The sequence below is a fragment of the Knufia obscura genome (assembly GCF_036327395.1).
Source record: "Knufia obscura strain CCFEE 5817 isolate CBS 148926 chromosome Unknown scaffold_4, whole genome shotgun sequence".
NCBI classification, from domain to species: Eukaryota; Fungi; Ascomycota; class Eurotiomycetes; order Chaetothyriales; family Trichomeriaceae; genus Knufia; species Knufia obscura.
In genome coordinates, this window is record NW_027042690.1 from 1,217,339 (window position 1) to 1,234,258 (window position 16,920).

General features: G+C 52.0%; 9 protein-coding genes across 9 annotated transcripts; 4 read left to right on the plus strand and 5 right to left on the minus strand.

The window, feature by feature from the left end:
- Positions 1 to 59: 59 nt before the first annotated feature.
- MRI1 (S-methyl-5-thioribose-1-phosphate isomerase) lies at positions 60 to 1,280 on the minus strand (the record flags this gene model as incomplete). Its single annotated transcript, XM_064872820.1, has 1 exon — positions 60 to 1,280. One exon carries the CDS (start codon positions 1,278 to 1,280, stop codon positions 60 to 62), a length of 1,221 nt encoding a protein of 406 aa, XP_064731478.1.
- A 418-nt stretch (positions 1,281 to 1,698) lies between these two features.
- Positions 1,699 to 2,571, plus strand: PMZ80_004396 (uncharacterized protein; the record flags this gene model as incomplete). Its single annotated transcript, XM_064872821.1, has 1 exon — positions 1,699 to 2,571. The coding sequence occupies one exon, from the start codon at positions 1,699 to 1,701 to the stop codon at positions 2,569 to 2,571; it is 873 nt and encodes a 290-aa protein (XP_064731479.1).
- A 330-nt stretch (positions 2,572 to 2,901) lies between these two features.
- Positions 2,902 to 3,138, minus strand: LSM6 (U4/U6-U5 snRNP complex subunit lsm6; the record flags this gene model as incomplete). The annotated part of the gene is made up of 1 exon (XM_064872822.1): positions 2,902 to 3,138. One exon carries the CDS (start codon positions 3,136 to 3,138, stop codon positions 2,902 to 2,904), a length of 237 nt encoding a protein of 78 aa, XP_064731480.1.
- Positions 3,139 to 3,435: 297 nt separating this feature from the next.
- On the plus strand, positions 3,436 to 4,896 carry PMZ80_004398 (uncharacterized protein; the record flags this gene model as incomplete). The annotated part of the gene is made up of 1 exon (XM_064872823.1): positions 3,436 to 4,896. The coding sequence occupies one exon, from the start codon at positions 3,436 to 3,438 to the stop codon at positions 4,894 to 4,896; it is 1,461 nt and encodes a 486-aa protein (XP_064731481.1).
- A 1,241-nt stretch (positions 4,897 to 6,137) lies between these two features.
- PMZ80_004399 (uncharacterized protein) lies at positions 6,138 to 7,049 on the minus strand (the record flags this gene model as incomplete). Its single annotated transcript, XM_064872824.1, has 1 exon — positions 6,138 to 7,049. One exon carries the CDS (start codon positions 7,047 to 7,049, stop codon positions 6,138 to 6,140), a length of 912 nt encoding a protein of 303 aa, XP_064731482.1.
- Positions 7,050 to 8,109: 1,060 nt separating this feature from the next.
- PMZ80_004400 (uncharacterized protein) lies at positions 8,110 to 9,288 on the minus strand (the record flags this gene model as incomplete). The annotated part of the gene is made up of 1 exon (XM_064872825.1): positions 8,110 to 9,288. The coding sequence occupies one exon, from the start codon at positions 9,286 to 9,288 to the stop codon at positions 8,110 to 8,112; it is 1,179 nt and encodes a 392-aa protein (XP_064731483.1).
- Positions 9,289 to 10,151: 863 nt separating this feature from the next.
- PMZ80_004401 (uncharacterized protein) lies at positions 10,152 to 11,054 on the minus strand (the record flags this gene model as incomplete). Its single annotated transcript, XM_064872826.1, has 1 exon — positions 10,152 to 11,054. One exon carries the CDS (start codon positions 11,052 to 11,054, stop codon positions 10,152 to 10,154), a length of 903 nt encoding a protein of 300 aa, XP_064731484.1.
- A 1,084-nt stretch (positions 11,055 to 12,138) lies between these two features.
- SPT5 (transcription elongation factor spt5) lies at positions 12,139 to 15,467 on the plus strand (the record flags this gene model as incomplete). The annotated part of the gene is made up of 2 exons (XM_064872827.1): positions 12,139 to 14,564; positions 14,612 to 15,467. 2 exons carry the CDS (start codon positions 12,139 to 12,141, stop codon positions 15,465 to 15,467), a joined length of 3,282 nt encoding a protein of 1,093 aa, XP_064731485.1.
- A 504-nt stretch (positions 15,468 to 15,971) lies between these two features.
- PMZ80_004403 (uncharacterized protein) lies at positions 15,972 to 16,609 on the plus strand (the record flags this gene model as incomplete). The annotated part of the gene is made up of 2 exons (XM_064872828.1): positions 15,972 to 16,169; positions 16,274 to 16,609. 2 exons carry the CDS (start codon positions 15,972 to 15,974, stop codon positions 16,607 to 16,609), a joined length of 534 nt encoding a protein of 177 aa, XP_064731486.1.
- Positions 16,610 to 16,920: the final 311 nt, after the last annotated feature.

Here is a 16,920-nt window from a genome sequence, read left to right on the forward strand (position 1 = left end):
GTGATCTTTCAACCCTTGCCATGACCGCAGCTCAACAGCCCCGTGATGGTTTGAGCTTGCTACATACCACCAATGCTCGAAGGCTTAATATCAGCCTCTTCCTTCGTCATGCTGGCGAATATTGAATCGAAGTTGAAGTTCAAGCTGCCGCTGGCCTTTTCGACGACTCCAACTTCAGTAATGATACCGTCTATGAGATTCGCTGGCGTAACGTCGAACGCTGGATTCCAGACATCAACGCCGATGGCAGCAGTGCTAACCGTCGCGGGCTCACCAAAACCTCCTTCGGGAATGACCTGTGGACCTCTCACTTGCGTGACCTCGTGGCCGGCACGCTCTTCAATCACAATATCTTCGCCAGATGCTGTGGCCCGATCAACGGTAGTCCGTGGCGCGGCAACGAGGAACTTGACACCATGGTGGCGAGCCAGTACGGCCAGAGAGTATGTTCCGATCTTGTTAGCAGTGTCACCGTTCGCAGCCACACGGTCAGCGCCAACAATAACAGCTGCTATGTTCGACCGCTCTCTAGCCATTATCGAGCCAGCCATCGAGTCAGTAATTAGTGTTGCTGGTATGTTGTCATGGACGAGCTCATATGCGGTCAGTCGCGAGCCTTGATTGTACGGTCGAGTTTCTGACGCATAGGCGCGCGTTAGACATTGAGCATTGTGCAGCGACCGGATAACACCTAGCGCAGTTCCATAGCCGGCAGTGGCCAACGACCCAGTATTGCATATTGTCAAGATGCTCAATTCCTGTGCAGCATTTGAAGCTCTGGACTTGCCAGCTTCTGTGTTCTCCATGATCCATTTTGCACCATTCGCTCCGATAGCCTTGTTGTCAGCAACATCATCTACCAGCATGCGTTCAGCAGCCGCAATATACTCTTTCACAACAGCTTGGGAGTCGGTAGCCGATGAACTAGCAGCAGTAGTCACGATCTTGCTCAACTTTCCCACAGCATCTCCAAGATTCACAGCGGTCGGCCGACTCGTCTTCAAGTATTCTAGCCTTTGTATGATATGGTCTTTCGCCTCCGCCGCAGACTGAGCTCCATCGTATGTTGTACCCAGTTCTACCGCGAGAGTGAGGGCAGCAACAATGGCTATGGCCGGTGCGCCTCGCACTTTCATCTGCTTGATTGCCTTGAATCCATCTTCGCAGTTCTTGATCGGCTCATACACCGTCCGATGGGGTATTTGAAGCTGATCGAGGATTTCGAGGGAGGCAGGGCCGTCACCAGAGGCTGGCGTGTACTTGATCGCCTGAAGCACCATCAATGCAATTACTGTCCTGGCTTCCAGGTCAAGGGGGTCTTTCGTCTGACGGTTGCGGCAGTCAGAAACAGACTACGAGTGAGCTACGAAATACGAGTAGTTTCCAACTGCAAACACCTACGATTTCCTGAAACTGCAACATGCAGATCTTGAACCGGAACAAAAAAACTTCCAGGAAACGATTGTGGATCTGCGGCTCAAAGTGGGGCAAGCCACTGGTCCCTCATTCGTACTACTGTGTTCCCATCCACAACCGACCCTGCGCCCAACTTCCTGCAGCAAAAGGCCCGTGACTTTCCGAGAAAGCAATCTTCTTGACTCGTCACTCGTATCTGTGCCCTCGACTGTGCTACCCTCCCGAACAACTCCAGCCAATTACGTAAAGCCAGGGTGCGAAACTGTTAATCAAACACTCCCCATGTCAATCGCATCCGTAGCCCAAACAGGCTTCGCATCTTCCACAGCATACGATACCCACCGACCATCGTATCCTCCCGAAGCAGTAAACCGCCTGATTCAACTCCTCGAAATCGAAGGCCAGAATGGCGTCAAAGTGCTCGACCTAGCAGCAGGAACCGGCAAATTCACCCAGCTCCTGTCTGCAAGGCCCGAGTCCTACGAGATCATTGCTGTCGAACCCCACGATGGCATGCGGAAAGAGCTCGAAGACAAACAGCTCAAGAATGTCACGGTGAGGAAAGGTACAGCTGAGAACCTGGAAGGTATACCAGACCAGGAATTTAGTGCTGTGGTGGCTGCACAGGCATTTCACTGGATGGCTAATATGGATGCGTTGAGGGAGATACACCGTGTGCTTAAGCCTACTGCTGTGCTGGGACTGATATGGAATATTGAGGATTACAACGCGCCCAAGGATTGGCAGATACATGAGGGCTGGCAGTCGACGATGAGAGATGTTATGCATGAGCTCGAGGACGATCATCCTCGGTTTCGAGATCAGCAGTGGAAGAAGGTATTCGATGAGCAGGGGAGCAGCAATCCTATCTCGTTGCATTCCGCTGATACGTTGTTTGGTCTACCCATTGGTGAGGAAAGCTTTGAATTTGTGAGGTGGCTGCCAAAAGAGGATGTGTGGAAGACATTCAATACATATAGCCAGGTAGCTAATCTGGATAGCGACAGGCTGTCGAAGGCCGAGAAGACGTTTTGGGAGGCTATCGACTCATCGGAAACCGAAGTGGACGAGCAGGGAAGGGTCGCTGTGCATGGCAAGACTGTGATTGCCTGGACTAGTAGTATACCAGATATGCCTCTTAAGAGTGGTGGTTGACCTCGAGATCAATCCTTCTTTCTGCCTCTTGAAGATGCTGCAGGTTCACGCACCAGACTGCTTCCATCAAGATATTATCAAGCTTCGACCGTGTGCGCACAACGCTCCTGCCCACCGCTTGTTCCATGATTCTTAGGCCTGCTCTTGCCTCCAATCACTGATGGCCTACACCTTTTACGTTTGAGCTCGTATTTGTTGTAGGCATCGCCCTTTCCTCCTCAGTATGCGCTTCTGAAAAGTACTCTGCAATTTTTGAGTCCTCACATTCCAGATTGGTCGCTTCGAATTGGCCCCGTCGATCTTAATATGGCCCTCAGCGCCTTTTCTCCTTCAAGTCGAAATATACAGCACATTGTTCCCTCGCACAAACGCATCACCATAGTTCCTCCGCAGCTGACCATTCACAAACTCCTCGCACTTTTCAAGCGCGATATTCATGTATCCATCGACAGATTGTAGTTCGCCCTTGTAGACCACGCCTGAGTTGAGCTTGACGGTGACGGGTGCTCCGATGATGCTAGAGAGGAAACTGGCTGGGTCTTTGCTGTCGCCAGAGTGGTTCTCCATGTTTGCACCGTAATTTTGTCGAGGCAGCAACGACAAGAGGTGATGGATGTATCGACTGAGATATGTGTGGGAAGTTGTAGTGCTTTGAAGTGGAAGGAACTCGTATAGTGAAGATCGCTTCAATATCGCAACGGAAACACCCCGCGTTAAGAACCTTGTCAACGCGTCGTCTAGAAGTGAATCAGTGAACACTTTGAGAACCACGAAATTTACGGCGCTCACCGCTTAGTCACGACTGAGTACTCACACCATGCATAATCGAGCTCTACATAGACACCGGTGACATATATCCCACCCATGGCTCTCAAGAAATCACTCTTCTCCAAGCCAAAATGGGCTGCGAAAGCAGCTTCACCCGTTGAGGTTGACCGCCCCATCTTCGAGCAGAATGTCTACGAAGATATCCTCGAAGTGAACCGGAAGAAGGAGGAGAAAAGACTAGCTAGACAGAAATTGAAGGAAGAAGAACGCCGGCGCAAAAGCGAGAGTCGAGATACGAAGGTTGATGAGGATGACAAGCCTGTTAAGAAGCAGCGCATTTCGACTGAGCCCATCCACATCGAAGAAGATGGTGATGATGATTTCGACAGGAGAGGGTCAGACTCTGACTCGGACAGAAGCTCAAGGAGCAACAGAAGTCGTAGGAGGAGGAGCGTGACACCAGAGAAGAAACAGGAAAAGCCCGTCTTACGGAGCAATCCCAAGAAGGACGAGCAGATAAGTAGTGGCCTTGACTTGAGATCACCGAGCAAGCCTACGTCTACCCCAATACCGCTTGACGCGGACGATGACTTTGCAATCATCGAGGTCGAGCCAGCACCCACCAAAGCGAATTCGAAGCAGAAGCCAAAACCACCTCCACCACCCGAATCAGAATCGGATCCAGAGGAGGATGAGTATATCAAAGAGCTGAAACGCCAGGCAAGAGCAGAGACAAAGGCCAGGAAAGCCGCAGCGAGCGCAGCAGCCGCAGAACAGCAAAGTGCAGACTCACCTGCAACGGATGGAAGATCAGCCTCCTTCAATCCACTACCTGGCACGGCAGGATCGGTATCAGCCAGTGCGACACCAACGCCAGGAGGCCAGGACCCCTCCGACCCAGAAGTCCAAATCCTAATCAAGACCCTGATACCCAACTGCGAACCACTGATCGTAAAACGGCGTGCTTCTCAACCACTATCGCAGGTACTGACATACTACATCGAGAAACATCAACTGGGCTACATGAGCTCAAAGCTCTTCTTCACATGGAACGGCACAAAACTGTTCAAGAGCACGACCATGAAGAGCATACTCGCCATGATCAAGGCCAAGCACGGGACGAAGAAGGACGGCAGCGACCTGGCAGAAGGCAAAATCGAAATTGAGGCTGTGACAGACGAGATCTACAGAGATAAACAAGCGTTCAAGGAGCGTGAACGGATAAGAAGAGAGAACGGTGATCAAGATCCTGAGCCTCAACCTGGCGGTGACACAGCTACGCAATCCCCAGCTGAAGATGAGGCGCCGAAACGAGGTCAGGGAACAGTGATACACCTCAAGTCGAATGATGACCCGACTCTACCGAACATGAATCTGCGTGTTCATCCGCACACGACTATAGAGAAGATCGTGAGGGGATATAAGCGGAAGATGGGCGTTGATATGGGGAGACAGGTATATCTTGTGTTTGACGGGGACAAATTGGAGGAAAACCAGACTGTTGGGGATGTGGGATTTGAGGATGGAGATTCTGTTGAACTCGGGGCTAAGAGCTAAGTGATCAACCACGATACTGTGACGGATGTTGCAGAAAGTAAGAGCGAAGTACAGAGGGAAAGAAGTTGACGGACATATCATTGAGGCACCTTGTTTGGACCATGAGCGAACAACATGCGGATGGCGAACGAGCGCACGCGAAAATACTATCCAGGCATCTGGCGTTGGCGAGCTCGAGAGACTTGCTAGGAATCTCTATAGGGAGAGTCGTTCGGTTACGAAGTTGAATCATGAGCATTAGTTGGTATGCTATTAGTATCTCCTGGATGATACGCAGCTTTGTATCTTTTTGATCTGATTTAGCAGAAGAAGTCAACAACAAGATTACCGTTGGTGTCGAGCTCATAGCATTTTGAGTGGACGATTCTTCCCGTTTGGCGACCAAGTGCCAGGTCTACCTCAGATAGCCACAGCAGGTTATGTATCGAAACACAAGGTGTCGATCACATCTATTGTTATGGTGACAACGGCTCAATGGTACTTGCATAGAGAAGTGCACATTCGATCCCGCACAGACTCGATGGATGAAGACGAGTGCCACTCACTAGTTGCATCAGATACAGCGTCATTCCAGCAGGTCATTGACACAAGTCTCCAGAGCTCAAGCAAGCCCATTAGCATGGACCAAGTTAATAGATGAGATGTGGGTTTGAACAGCCGCCTGAATTTGAGCATAAAGATCAGAAAGTGAGTATACACGAACAACGCAATATGAGGAGGAAGGCACGACTCGAGGCAGAACTTCTTCACATTACACTTTCTTAGGTATTTAATACCGAATATCCCAACCAATCAACTCTTTGGCCACCTGACTTCCAGGTCCCGATCTCAACCCTGTCAAGCACCGAGACGTCCACTTCGACTCTCCAGCTTTTACCCACATAGACACAACACCAAACCAACCTCAACCCCAGACGCCGTGAATCAATCCCCAACGCCAAAACCCAACCCCAAACTCCTGAACGCCCCAACTCCCCAACGCCCCAACGCCGGACCTCCTGAACGCCACGCACTTCGCCCGCGAGCGCAGTGGTCCTTCACTCCTCGGTCGACGATCAGTCAGTCGGTCAGTTTCAAAGCCACATTTCACTCGAGCTTGTGAAGACCCTCAACGAAGTCCCTGACCAGGACACTCGACTTCAACCCAGATACCTCAGTAATCGTCTGCAATGAGGTGGCGAGGAAATGTGCCCAGGGTATCTGGTTTTGTCTGAGGACGCCATACCTGCTTACCTACCTACCTACCCAATCAGCCACTTCACACAGTGCCTAGTCCTTGGACTCCAAACTAAACACTTCCGGTTATGGAGGGAGTTCTCTGGCGTGATAAGGGCCGGGACCGCAGTCGCAGTGTCGGGCTGAGCGCTTGCGCTAAGCTTGGCCGGTTCCTGGCTGTCTCGTCTCGCGAGTTCTTCGTAGTTCTCACTGTTCAGCGGTTCACCACCGGGATTCTGGTTCTCCTCCCAGGCCCATGCGTCGCCTCGCTTTGCAAGTTCGCCGTCTTCGCTCCTTTTACTGTTCAGTGGTTCACCGCCAGGATTCACCTCGAGTCCCCAGTTCCAGGGGTCGTTTCGAGTCGGGAGATCCAGCTCGCTGTTATCGCTCGATGGGACAGATGCAGAGACAGTAGGACGCATTCCCTGCCCGAACTGACAGCATTGATCGGCTAGAGCGCCGCAGACGACATAGCCAATCGGACATAGGTATCGAGGTGGAACGATGACGATAGTGGGTTTGTGATCTGGGGTTCTGGGGTCGTGCTCGTTGACCTCTGAATCCGAGTCCGCGGCCTCAGCGATGGCGATGTCCGATGTTGATGGTACTGGCGGGAGTAGGGCCGGTGGAAGGCCATTGGGCTCTGGGAGTGTCATGCCGTCTATACGGCAGCACTTGATTGGTTCAGTCCCGCAGAGCAAGAGGCCTGGTGGGCATTTTGCTGCTGGTAGGGGGAAGGTCGTCGAGGTTGATGTTGGTGTCGATGCTGTTTCGACGGTGGATGTTGGTCCGGGGGACAGGATTGTGACGGACCCAGATGGCAGGTCTGATATGGGTCCTTTGGCCGGGACTGTGGGCGTTGGGATGGCGACTGGGGCGGCGAGGACGGATACGGATGATGCGCCGACAATGGCGGTGAGGAGGGTTGTGGGGATCATGGCTGGTTGATGGTTGTGACGACCAAGTGCCGTTGGAGTTGTGTTGGTGAGCGGGTATGTACAGTACTTATCAGTTAACTTATGCAGTCTACGAAGAAGGGTGAGAAATGCGAGAGGAGAACGCGAAGGGAAGCAATGCTATATACCCAGGAAACGTGCGCATCCCGTCAAATGTGGTTCCAACAGCGTGCGCAGTAGAAGCGGGTGAGCAAGTAAGAAAGAATTTGAAGTCTGGTACCAGGCGCACTAGCATGGTGTACCATATATCATTCACCCAGATTCGTGCTCTCCGTTGTTTGGGAAAGTTTCAGATTGATACACCCTCCGCTCATTCCCCACTTCGGTTTCCCTCACTCCAGCCTGAACTGAGTCTTACTTCTGCAGAGCTCATGACCTGAGGTGGTCGCGCTGCTGCAGCGAGGCCACAAGACGCTCGGGAAGCCCATGGACGAATCTTACTTACACTGCTGGACAAACATAATTTTGAACCCAATTCTTGGCTGCACAGGCAGTGTAAAAGCCTTATACATCCAGCCTGCGACATTTCACTCAAGACCGCACCACAATGGATATCGTACCTCGAATCCAGAGCATCATCGCCAGTACAGCACACCCATACTCGAAGCTCACCTCACCTCACTCTTTCAACTTGGCGCGCTTGTCGATCTCTCCAAGCAAGAAGACGGCCCCAGCAAGTCAGCGGAACTCAGCGCAGCCTTGAATGGGCAGGTCAGCTTCCGCAATCGAGTCCGTGGCGCAAGCTCGGAATAAGCTGCTAGGCTCCAAGCATCGACGACGGTTTATGATCAGGTCGCAGCCCGTGAATGTTTTCCCACTAACCAGAATCAATGCTAGTGGCCAATCACTGGTGTCTTTCATGGTTGAGCAGCGATGTGGTCCGACAAACGTTGAGAAATGTGCTCGAGCATGATTGTTAGCAAGGCACGATTTGTACCCGGACAATGCAGAAGAAATTTCTGAGTAATATTGTTCAGTTATTGGCTAGCTTACCTTACTACATGTGTACCAGATTTGCTTTGATGCGTAATGTCGTCCAGTCTCAGACTGACATTGTCCTGGCACCACCACTAACAGCCACGGGCAACGGTAATCTTGGCATCTGATTTCCCTCTCGACTCCTTCTTCGCTCTGTGCTAGCTTCGGAGCTGACTGTCGATCTTCGTGGCGGTGTCTTGTACATATCACTTGTCTCACTGACTGCTTCCGATCTATTCGAGTCTGACCTCCTCTTTAACCACCGACTCGAAATACTCGAGATTGTAGATCGAGCAGGAGCACGAATGTTGTGGTGTGCGTATGCCCTTGCGTGACCTGAACCTGTACTGCTTTGGGAGAGGTTGCGCTGTAGTTCGGTTTGACGTGGTATGTGGTGCTCATTTGAGGTGGTTGGAGAGGCCAACCGAGACGTTGTAGCACGCGAGTGTTGCACGCCCAAGCCGAACAGAGGTGCACCCCAGCGAGGAGGTGTAGACGGTGCCTCACTGCGAGTTGCTTGTGCAGCGGTGACTTCTGACCCGGTTGAGTACCATCTCCTGTTGAGAAACGAGAATCTGCCTCGACCGCGTGGCTGTGCTTGTGCTTGTTGGGCATGGCTCAGTGAGCCCCGACTTCGTGATCGACGGCCAAAAACGATTCCTGTATCTTGAGTGGGCGATAGCCAAGCAGGTAGACCCTTCTCTATACTTGTCTCGCTACTGAACGTGTCTGATCGGCCGCTACTTCCGCCCTGATAAGTCTGGTATGCCTTTCGGCGCCGAACGAGACGGAAGAGGAGGTAGAAGGTTGTGGCGAGGGCGACGAAGCCGAAGACTGCTGCAAGCACGATGCCTGCTGTGCCCAGGGGGCTCGAGCTGGCTTTCGACTCGAGGCGGGAGTCTGCTTCGGTGACCGGTGTTGAGTCTGACTGGCTGAGGGATATTTCGCTGGTTCTAGCTGAGGCTGGAGTATCTGTAGAAGCTGTTGCGGTGACAAGTGGCAAGGTTGATGTCAGTAGAGTGGTTTGTGTTGTGCTGCTGGCGATTGAGCTCGTGGGAGACGACGCGGTAGCTGCTGTTGGAGTGGCTGATAGTGGTGACCGGGTTCCTGGTTTATGATGATCTTCCTCGTCGTGATCGTCATCGCTGAGCTCGCTCTCGTCGTCGCTAACTTCTCCTTCGTCATCACTGTCATCATCTGGCGGAGGTGGTGGGGGGTATGGAAAAGCTGTAGTGGTTGGCATGGCTGAAAAGCTAGGGATTGAGGGTAGGGTCACAGACACCATGTCTCCTCTTCCAGATCTTGCTCGTGAAGTTGCGAGTGTCCGTTTTGGGAACGAAGGATGACCAAGGGAGAATTGTCAGAAGCAACGTTAGAATGTAAGGAAGGGTCAAGTGGGACACGAATCAATCGCGCTTCAAGTCGTCGACAGCAACGGCAGGAACGAAACAGGCCAGCTGCTTGGAAGAAGCAAAGGAGGAAGGCATAAACATGAGATGTATCATATATGAGCCGCTCATACGCACATACCTTCGTCCTTCATACCTGTCAAGTCAGACGGCTTCAAATTGGAGGCACACCATCGACGGCTTGCCGCAGCATAGAAGTTTGAGGAGTCCCGAGTATCGAAACTGTCTGTGTCTCGACTTCGCATCTAGACCAGGGACTATGCTTGTGCAACGACTGGCTTTGAAGGTTCCGAGAAGATCTTTTGTGAGCCAGGCTCTTTCGGAAGCACTTGGCGAGGCTTTGCCTTGAAGATCATGAGAGAGACGTGTAGGAGCTGCCGCTTGACGACTGCTTGGTTTAGACCAAGACGCCGACGGGTAAGGAGGTGTCAGAGTACACGGAGCGAGCATGGATGTGACAACATGAAACGTGCTCGACGCGACAGCCTGAAACTGCGGGGAATTTCTGATTGGTCGAAGCCACATATCGAACATGAATCAGTGCCACTCGTGCGAGGCGGTTATTGAGTCAGCAAATACCCGGCAATGTGGGTCTGGTGGTCCGGAGGGATGGAAGAATCAATCTCTTGGAAGAGTATTTCGATTGAACATACAGGATTGCTACACGCTAATTTGCAAGAAATGCCGACACACCGGCTCACTCGTAAAATACCAGACATCTAACCTCAATGCTGTGTCGACCAGGAGCATCTGCTGGAGAGTTCGGGTCGACAAATGCGGTATGAGGAGTCTTGCCGGCCAATCCTTGAGCACCTCCAACATCTTGGCTTCGTGAATCGAAGCACTTGATGAACATGGCTTCTTCAGGAGTCATATCCTTCATATAAAAGAATTTGTGGTGCTCGCTGGGAGCTACACCGTATGTCTCGCCCTTGATCTCATAGCCTTCATACGAGTTTTGTTCTCTGTCCTCCACTGCCTTCTCTTTACCTCGATCGTCTCCATCATCCCCAGCCTCTCGTTTCGGGTAAAGCAAATCGACCTTTACGAAGTCCTCTGGCTTTGTGCTTCTCCAGTCCACGACAGCGAGTGGGAAATCCGAAGCAGGATGGCCAATTGGTCGCCAGACATTGATGATCTGATATCGTCCCTTCAGAAGTTCATCTGCTTCTTCTGCTGGAACATGCCTCCTGACTCGAACCTCGGCGGCCCCCGGGGTTTGATCGACGTGAACTTGCTGTACGGGCTGACGTGGCGATGCCTTCTCGTTCCTTCGAATGGTGTGGTCGAAAATGACAACCTTCTTGATACCTGGTAGCTTATCGCGCAATAACTGTTCTACCTCTTTATAGTATCCCTCCTCGACCTGCTTGTTGTCTGTGAAAGACTTCTCTTGCGCAGGGTAGTGATAGACACCGAAGCCGGAGACATCCGGTCCGAACTTGTCCTCCTGGCCTCTGATGTTCTCGACCGAATGCTTGCGATCGGTGTAGCGGAAGGATCGGCCACCATCATCGACCTTCCCCCATGGTTTGACAAAAGGCTCGGAACTGTCGACGTAGGATGTCGGGTCCATATATTTGAAAGTGGCGGACGTCATGGTTGAAACCGGTCTAGAGCTGTAAGTGCCTGCAAGTCTTGCTGTACGGAACTGAGGTTTGGTAGCTGCTCGAATGAAGGTTTGTGTTGCAGGTATCACGAGTCGCATAGATGAGAAAGGGAGGACGCTGATGGTAGTATGTATCTTTGTGAGAACGTAAGGCACGAACTTACCAGACTGCGGGTCATTACTTTATATCAGATACTCATGCGGTGGAGGTGGCCCTTCGCTTCTAGAACTGCATAGTCGCCGGCATGATTGCGTGATAGAACTGCGTTGAATGCCTCGGATTTGAGGGACAGATGACGTCGTCTTCAAAGAATTGCCAGGCCTGACAAACCTTGGTCGTTTCGAGACAGACATGATTGGAGGATATTTTGAAAAGCTCTGGCGGCTCTGACAAAGCGCTCTCGAGATTTTGGCCTGATTTTATGAAGTCCGGGGCTTAGTGCTGCATAAGTGGCCGCGTGAGAAATGCATAATTTTGTGGTCCTGTATGTGCTTGAATCATAGCAATAATGATAGTGCGGTGAAAGGATCTCTTGCTGCTACAGTAATCTGTGTGGTCTGTGTACTCTCTGTGTAATGTGGACAAGTCAGGAGTTTCAGCACCAAAAGTGGTAGATTCAGAAGCATATTCGAATGCCTAAGACTGGCGACGGGCTTCGAAATTCAAGAACGAAGCGGCACGTATGACATCTTGCTTCGTCGCTGTTTCCACACGGCGCCAGAGTCGACTTCAGGTTGTTGGCGAGAATGTGATGTATCGGTGAAGGCCTTGGGACAGATTGAGAGGACAACAAATCGAAAGTGAGTAGTGCGACAAGTTGAGCAGAAACAGCATGACAAGGCTGAAACTCAGCCTCATAGATCGGCGATAGCCTTAGGCAGTAACACGTGAAAGGACAAAGCCCCAGGCATGGATGCGCAGAGCAACCGTGCATTTCCCTTTCCCTGCGAACAATGCCTACCTGATACTTGTCGCCATTTCTTCTCTGTAAATTCCTAACGTCGACTTCGTGGGCAGAGACTGTATTACTAGTTTCTGCTTCCATCATAGCGATCAATTATTTGGGCGGTCGCGATGTCTAATATCAACCAGTTGATCCTCGGCGACGACGACGACGATGAATCAGAGACTGAATTCAACCCTGGCGCAGAAAGAGGTTCGGACGATGAGCAGTCCGATAACGAAGACCGAGACACGAAAGATGGAATTGCACCCAAGGCCGAAAGAGAGCAGACTGTTGACAGGATCAACGGCAACAAACCAAAAGCCCGAGACTCTCCGTCCGACGAACTGAAAGAAGAGGACGAGGATGACGCTGAAGGTGATCTGGACAATGGAGAGGATGATGAAGGCGAAGGTGAAGACCTCGGCAACGGGGACGACGATGACGAGGAAGATGAGGATGAAGACGAAGATGATGAAGACGCTGTCACTGGTAGACCTAGAAAGCGCAGGAGACGAGGTCTGAACCAGTTCATTGAAGAGGAAGCAGAAGTCGATGAAGATGACGACGAGCTGGAAGCAGATGAAGACGACGTCGCAGAAACTGGCTTCATCCAAGACACCCACCCTGACGACGATCTCGGCCCTGAAGCAGATCAAGACGATAGGAGGCATCGAGAACTCGACCGTCAACGCCAGATGGAAGCATCTATCGACGCCGAGGCTGCTGCTCAGAGACTGAAAGAGAGATACGGCAGAAGAACAACACAAGGTCTTTCCAAAGGTTCATTTGTGCCCCAAAATCTGCTCATGCCTAGTGTGGATGATCCTAGCATTTGGGGCTTTCAATGCAAGCCTGGAAAAGAAAAAGAGATTGTTATGGCTTTGACCAAGAAGATCCAGCAAAGAATGATTACTGGCAGATCTCTCAAAATATGCTCCGCCTTCGAAAGAGGTGGGCCAGGCGCTCCCATGCAGGGGTTCGTCTTTGTAGAAGCCAAGCGCAAACAAGATGCTGAGGACGCCTTGATTGGTATCTCCGATGTTTACGTACGACGGCAGAATCTTGTGCCTGTCAAAGAGATGCCAGATTTGTTGCGAGTCAAGAAGTCAAAGCCATTAGAAATAGGCGCCTATGTCAGAATCAAACGTGGTCCATACGGTGGAGATCTGGGCATGGTCAACGAGTTCGAGGAAAATGGAAACGATGTTGAGGTGCGCTTAGTACCACGTCTCGACTACGGACTCAACGAGGATGTGAACAAGCCTGTCCAGGAGAAGCGGAAACGCCCAAATGCTTTTACGCCAGCAGTGACCCCTGTCAATAGGCCCCCACAACGACTGTTCAACGAGAACGAGGCCAAGAAGAGGACTTCGCGTCTGCTGCAAAACATGAGCACCCTCACGGGCAGAAAGTTCATCTACGCTGGAGCCACCTACGAAGACGGTTTCCTGCTCAAAATGTTCAAATTGAATGCTCTCGAGACAGAAAAGGTAGATCCCAAGCTGGAAGAAATCACAAAGCTTACAAAGACTGCCGCCGATGGCTCAGAAACGCTCGATTTAGAGACACTGGCACACAGTCTGAAAAGTTCTGCTGCAGAAGGCGCCTACGTTCCGGGCGACGAGATCGAAGTATATCAGGGCGAGCAGAAAGGCATAATTGGCAGAGTGGAAGGCGTCATTGGCAGCATTTTGAGAATCAAGGTGTCACAAGGTGAACTTACCGGCAAGATCGTGGAGCAGCCTCTCAAAGGTGTCCGCAAACGATTCAAAGACGGTGACCATGTCAAGGTCATTGGCAGCAGTCGCTACAATGGCGAAGTCGGCATGGTCCTCCGAATCAAGGACGATCGAGTCACTGTTCTCACAGATACCAGCATGCAAGAAATTACCGTCTTTAGCAAAGATTTGAGAGAAGCAGCCGAAGCAGGTGGCAGTGACAACAAGTCGACTGGTTTCGACGTACAGGACTTGGTCCAGATCAATGCCACAGAAGTCGGCATTGTTATCAAGGCCGACCAAGAGGCTGTCCGGATATTGGACGAAAATTCGTCTGTTATTACTCGGTTACCGTCGCAATTACAGAAAGTTGAGGTCAAGAAGAACACGGTCGCTACCGATAGAAACGGTTCCGAAATTCGCGTAGGAGACATCATTCGTGAGGCGCAAGGCGAAAACAAGTCCGGTCGAATTTTGCACATACATCGAGCTCATGTCTTCGTTCATGACAGGCAGAAGATCGAAGATGCCGGTCTTTGGACGACTAGATGCATGAATGTGGTTACGATTTCCTCCAAAGCCAACATGACACAACAATCTGGTCCAGACCTGACCAAGATGAACCCGGCTCTTGGTGGCAATAACGGAGCGATGGCGCCACCACCAAAAACAATCGGCCGTGACAGACTCATTGGCCAGCTCATACACATCCGTAGAGGTCCATACAAGGGACACAAAGGTCTAGTCAAGGACACCACTGCGTCAGCTGCGAGAATCGAGCTCCAGTCGAAGAACAAGGTCATTAACATCGAAAAGCAGGATCTTGCTGTCGTAGAGTACGTAAACCTAATCCTTTTGTTAATGTGACCGCTAACATTTCTAGTAAAAACACGAACAAGACCATGGACTACAACACTTTTGCAAACTCACGAGGTCCACCACGCGCAGGTGGGATGCCAGGATCTCGTATTCCTGACAGTGGCTTCTCAGGAAGCAGAACGCCAGCCGTCGGAGGAGACGGTGGTCGGACACCCGCCTGGGGTGCATCTTCCGCCCGAACTCCAGCTTGGTCTGGCGCTGGAGGTGGCATGGACTCTGGTCGCACACCGGCTTGGAAGCCATCTTCTGGGTCTGCAACATCATACGGAGGTTCCGGTGGCATGACATCGTATGGTGGCGCTGGTGGTATGACATCCTACGGTGGTGCGGGCAACTACGGCGCTTCAGGTGGTGGCAGAACGCCAGCTTGGAGCGCGAGTGCCCGAACACCATATGGTGGCAGCGATGGCTTTGGCGCTGGTTCCGGCAGCTCAGGTTACGATGCCTTTGCAACTGGTTCGCGGACGCCGTATGCCGGTGCAGGCGCTTCGCGAACTCCAGCGTGGGGCGGTCCAAACAGTAATGCGACGACTGCGCCGACACCAGCAGCACGTCCATATGATGCTCCTACACCAGCAATCTCTGCGCCGACACCTGGAGGCTTTGACGGTAATGATGGTAGCTACACTGCTTATGGCGCGAATGCTCCAACACCTGGTGCAGGCTTTGACGCAGGAGCCATGGACGCACCTACCCCGGGATTTACTCCTGGATTCGCGAAGGGAAGCAACAGGGAGGAACTGAAGTACAACAGATTAACAGTGCCGGTGGCCGCTGCAACGCCTGCTGCGGGAGGGTATGATGCTCCTACGCCTGCGGCCGGTGGACCTAGGTATGCTGAGGACGATGACGATGAGTAGTCATCGCAGTCGGTATCGTGGACGACAAATTGAAGCATTTCTGTTTTGGTTACCACAGGGTGACCAGGAGTATGACAGCCACGGGGCGTGGCTAGGGCTCCTGTTCGAGCACGATCTTGCTGTCACAACATTTCATCGCATGTAGAACAAGAACAAATCGGGGTCGTTGAGCATTCCCCTGCTGAAAAGCATAAATAAAAATGCAATCATTCCGTGGCCTTGACGTCATTCGCTTTCAATCATCGTTTTGCCATGCCGTGATCAGTCCAGTAACGATGACTACTGTCTAACCCGATATTGGAGTACGAAGTCGGCTTTTACGCAGGTCTGTGACCACAGCAAAACACCCAGAAATCTATCTACTCCCCTAAAATTTAAAGAACACCATCCAACGAGGATAACGACAATACTAATACTCCTCCTGTCCGCGCAACTGGCGCGAATACGCACGTTATTGTAAAGCGCCCCAGCGCCCCAGCGCCCAGGAACACAACTCCATACACCATGGACTCAGCGCCACCCCAAGCCCGCCCCAACGGCGCCCCCCGCTCAGCAGACGAGTTACCACCCGAAGCAATCGCTCTCGCCACGCGAATGTTCGACGCAGCACGAAAAGGCGATGAGAGGAGTGTCGCGTTACTCACTCAGGCGCTGGGCCGGGGGTTACCGGCGAATTTGACGAATGATAAGGGGGATAGTTTGGTAGGACACTCATTCCCCCTACCTTACATATCACTGTCTTCACGGAGCGCTCTACTCTACAGCCAGTAAGTCGTGTGTTAATGAGGTAGCTAATAAACCACCAGATCATGCTCTCCTCCTACCACGGCCACGCCCCCCTCGTGCGTCTCCTACTCCAACACGGCGCGGATCCAAACAGACTGAATGATCGGGGACAGAGTCCGTTGGCGGGGGTGGTGTTTAAGAATGAGAGGGAGTGTATTGAGGTTTTGCTTGAGGGGGGTGCGGATCCGGAGGTGGGGGAGCCGAGTGCGATTGAGGCTTGTGGGGTGTTTGGGATGGGGGAGTTGGAGGGGGTGTTTAGGGGGCAGGTTGAGAAGTTGAGGGGGCGAGGTAATGGAGGGAGGAAGGAGGGGAGGAACGAGGAAGGAGGGGAGGGGGAGATTAATGGGGTGTCGTAGTTTGTGAGTGAAGTTTTGGTTGCGGTTGGAGGCTCCTTTGCGCTACGTGCAAGCACTCTGTGCCTGGTTGATCGGTGTGACCGCAGTTCCTGCTCTGCTGTAGCACACTGTCGACGAAAGGCTTTTCGTGCTCGGCAAGCTTACAGAAACCGGGTGCCTTATTTCGGCCTCCATTTGGCAGCCACCAAGTCTCTACAAAGGCAAAGCCGTTGCCTTGAGGATTGAGGCGTGCTCGAGAAACTCGTGCTATTTGGAAGGAGGGTCGAGGCGAAGATTGGTGCCTTAGGCATGAAGTACTCATTAAGCAAATC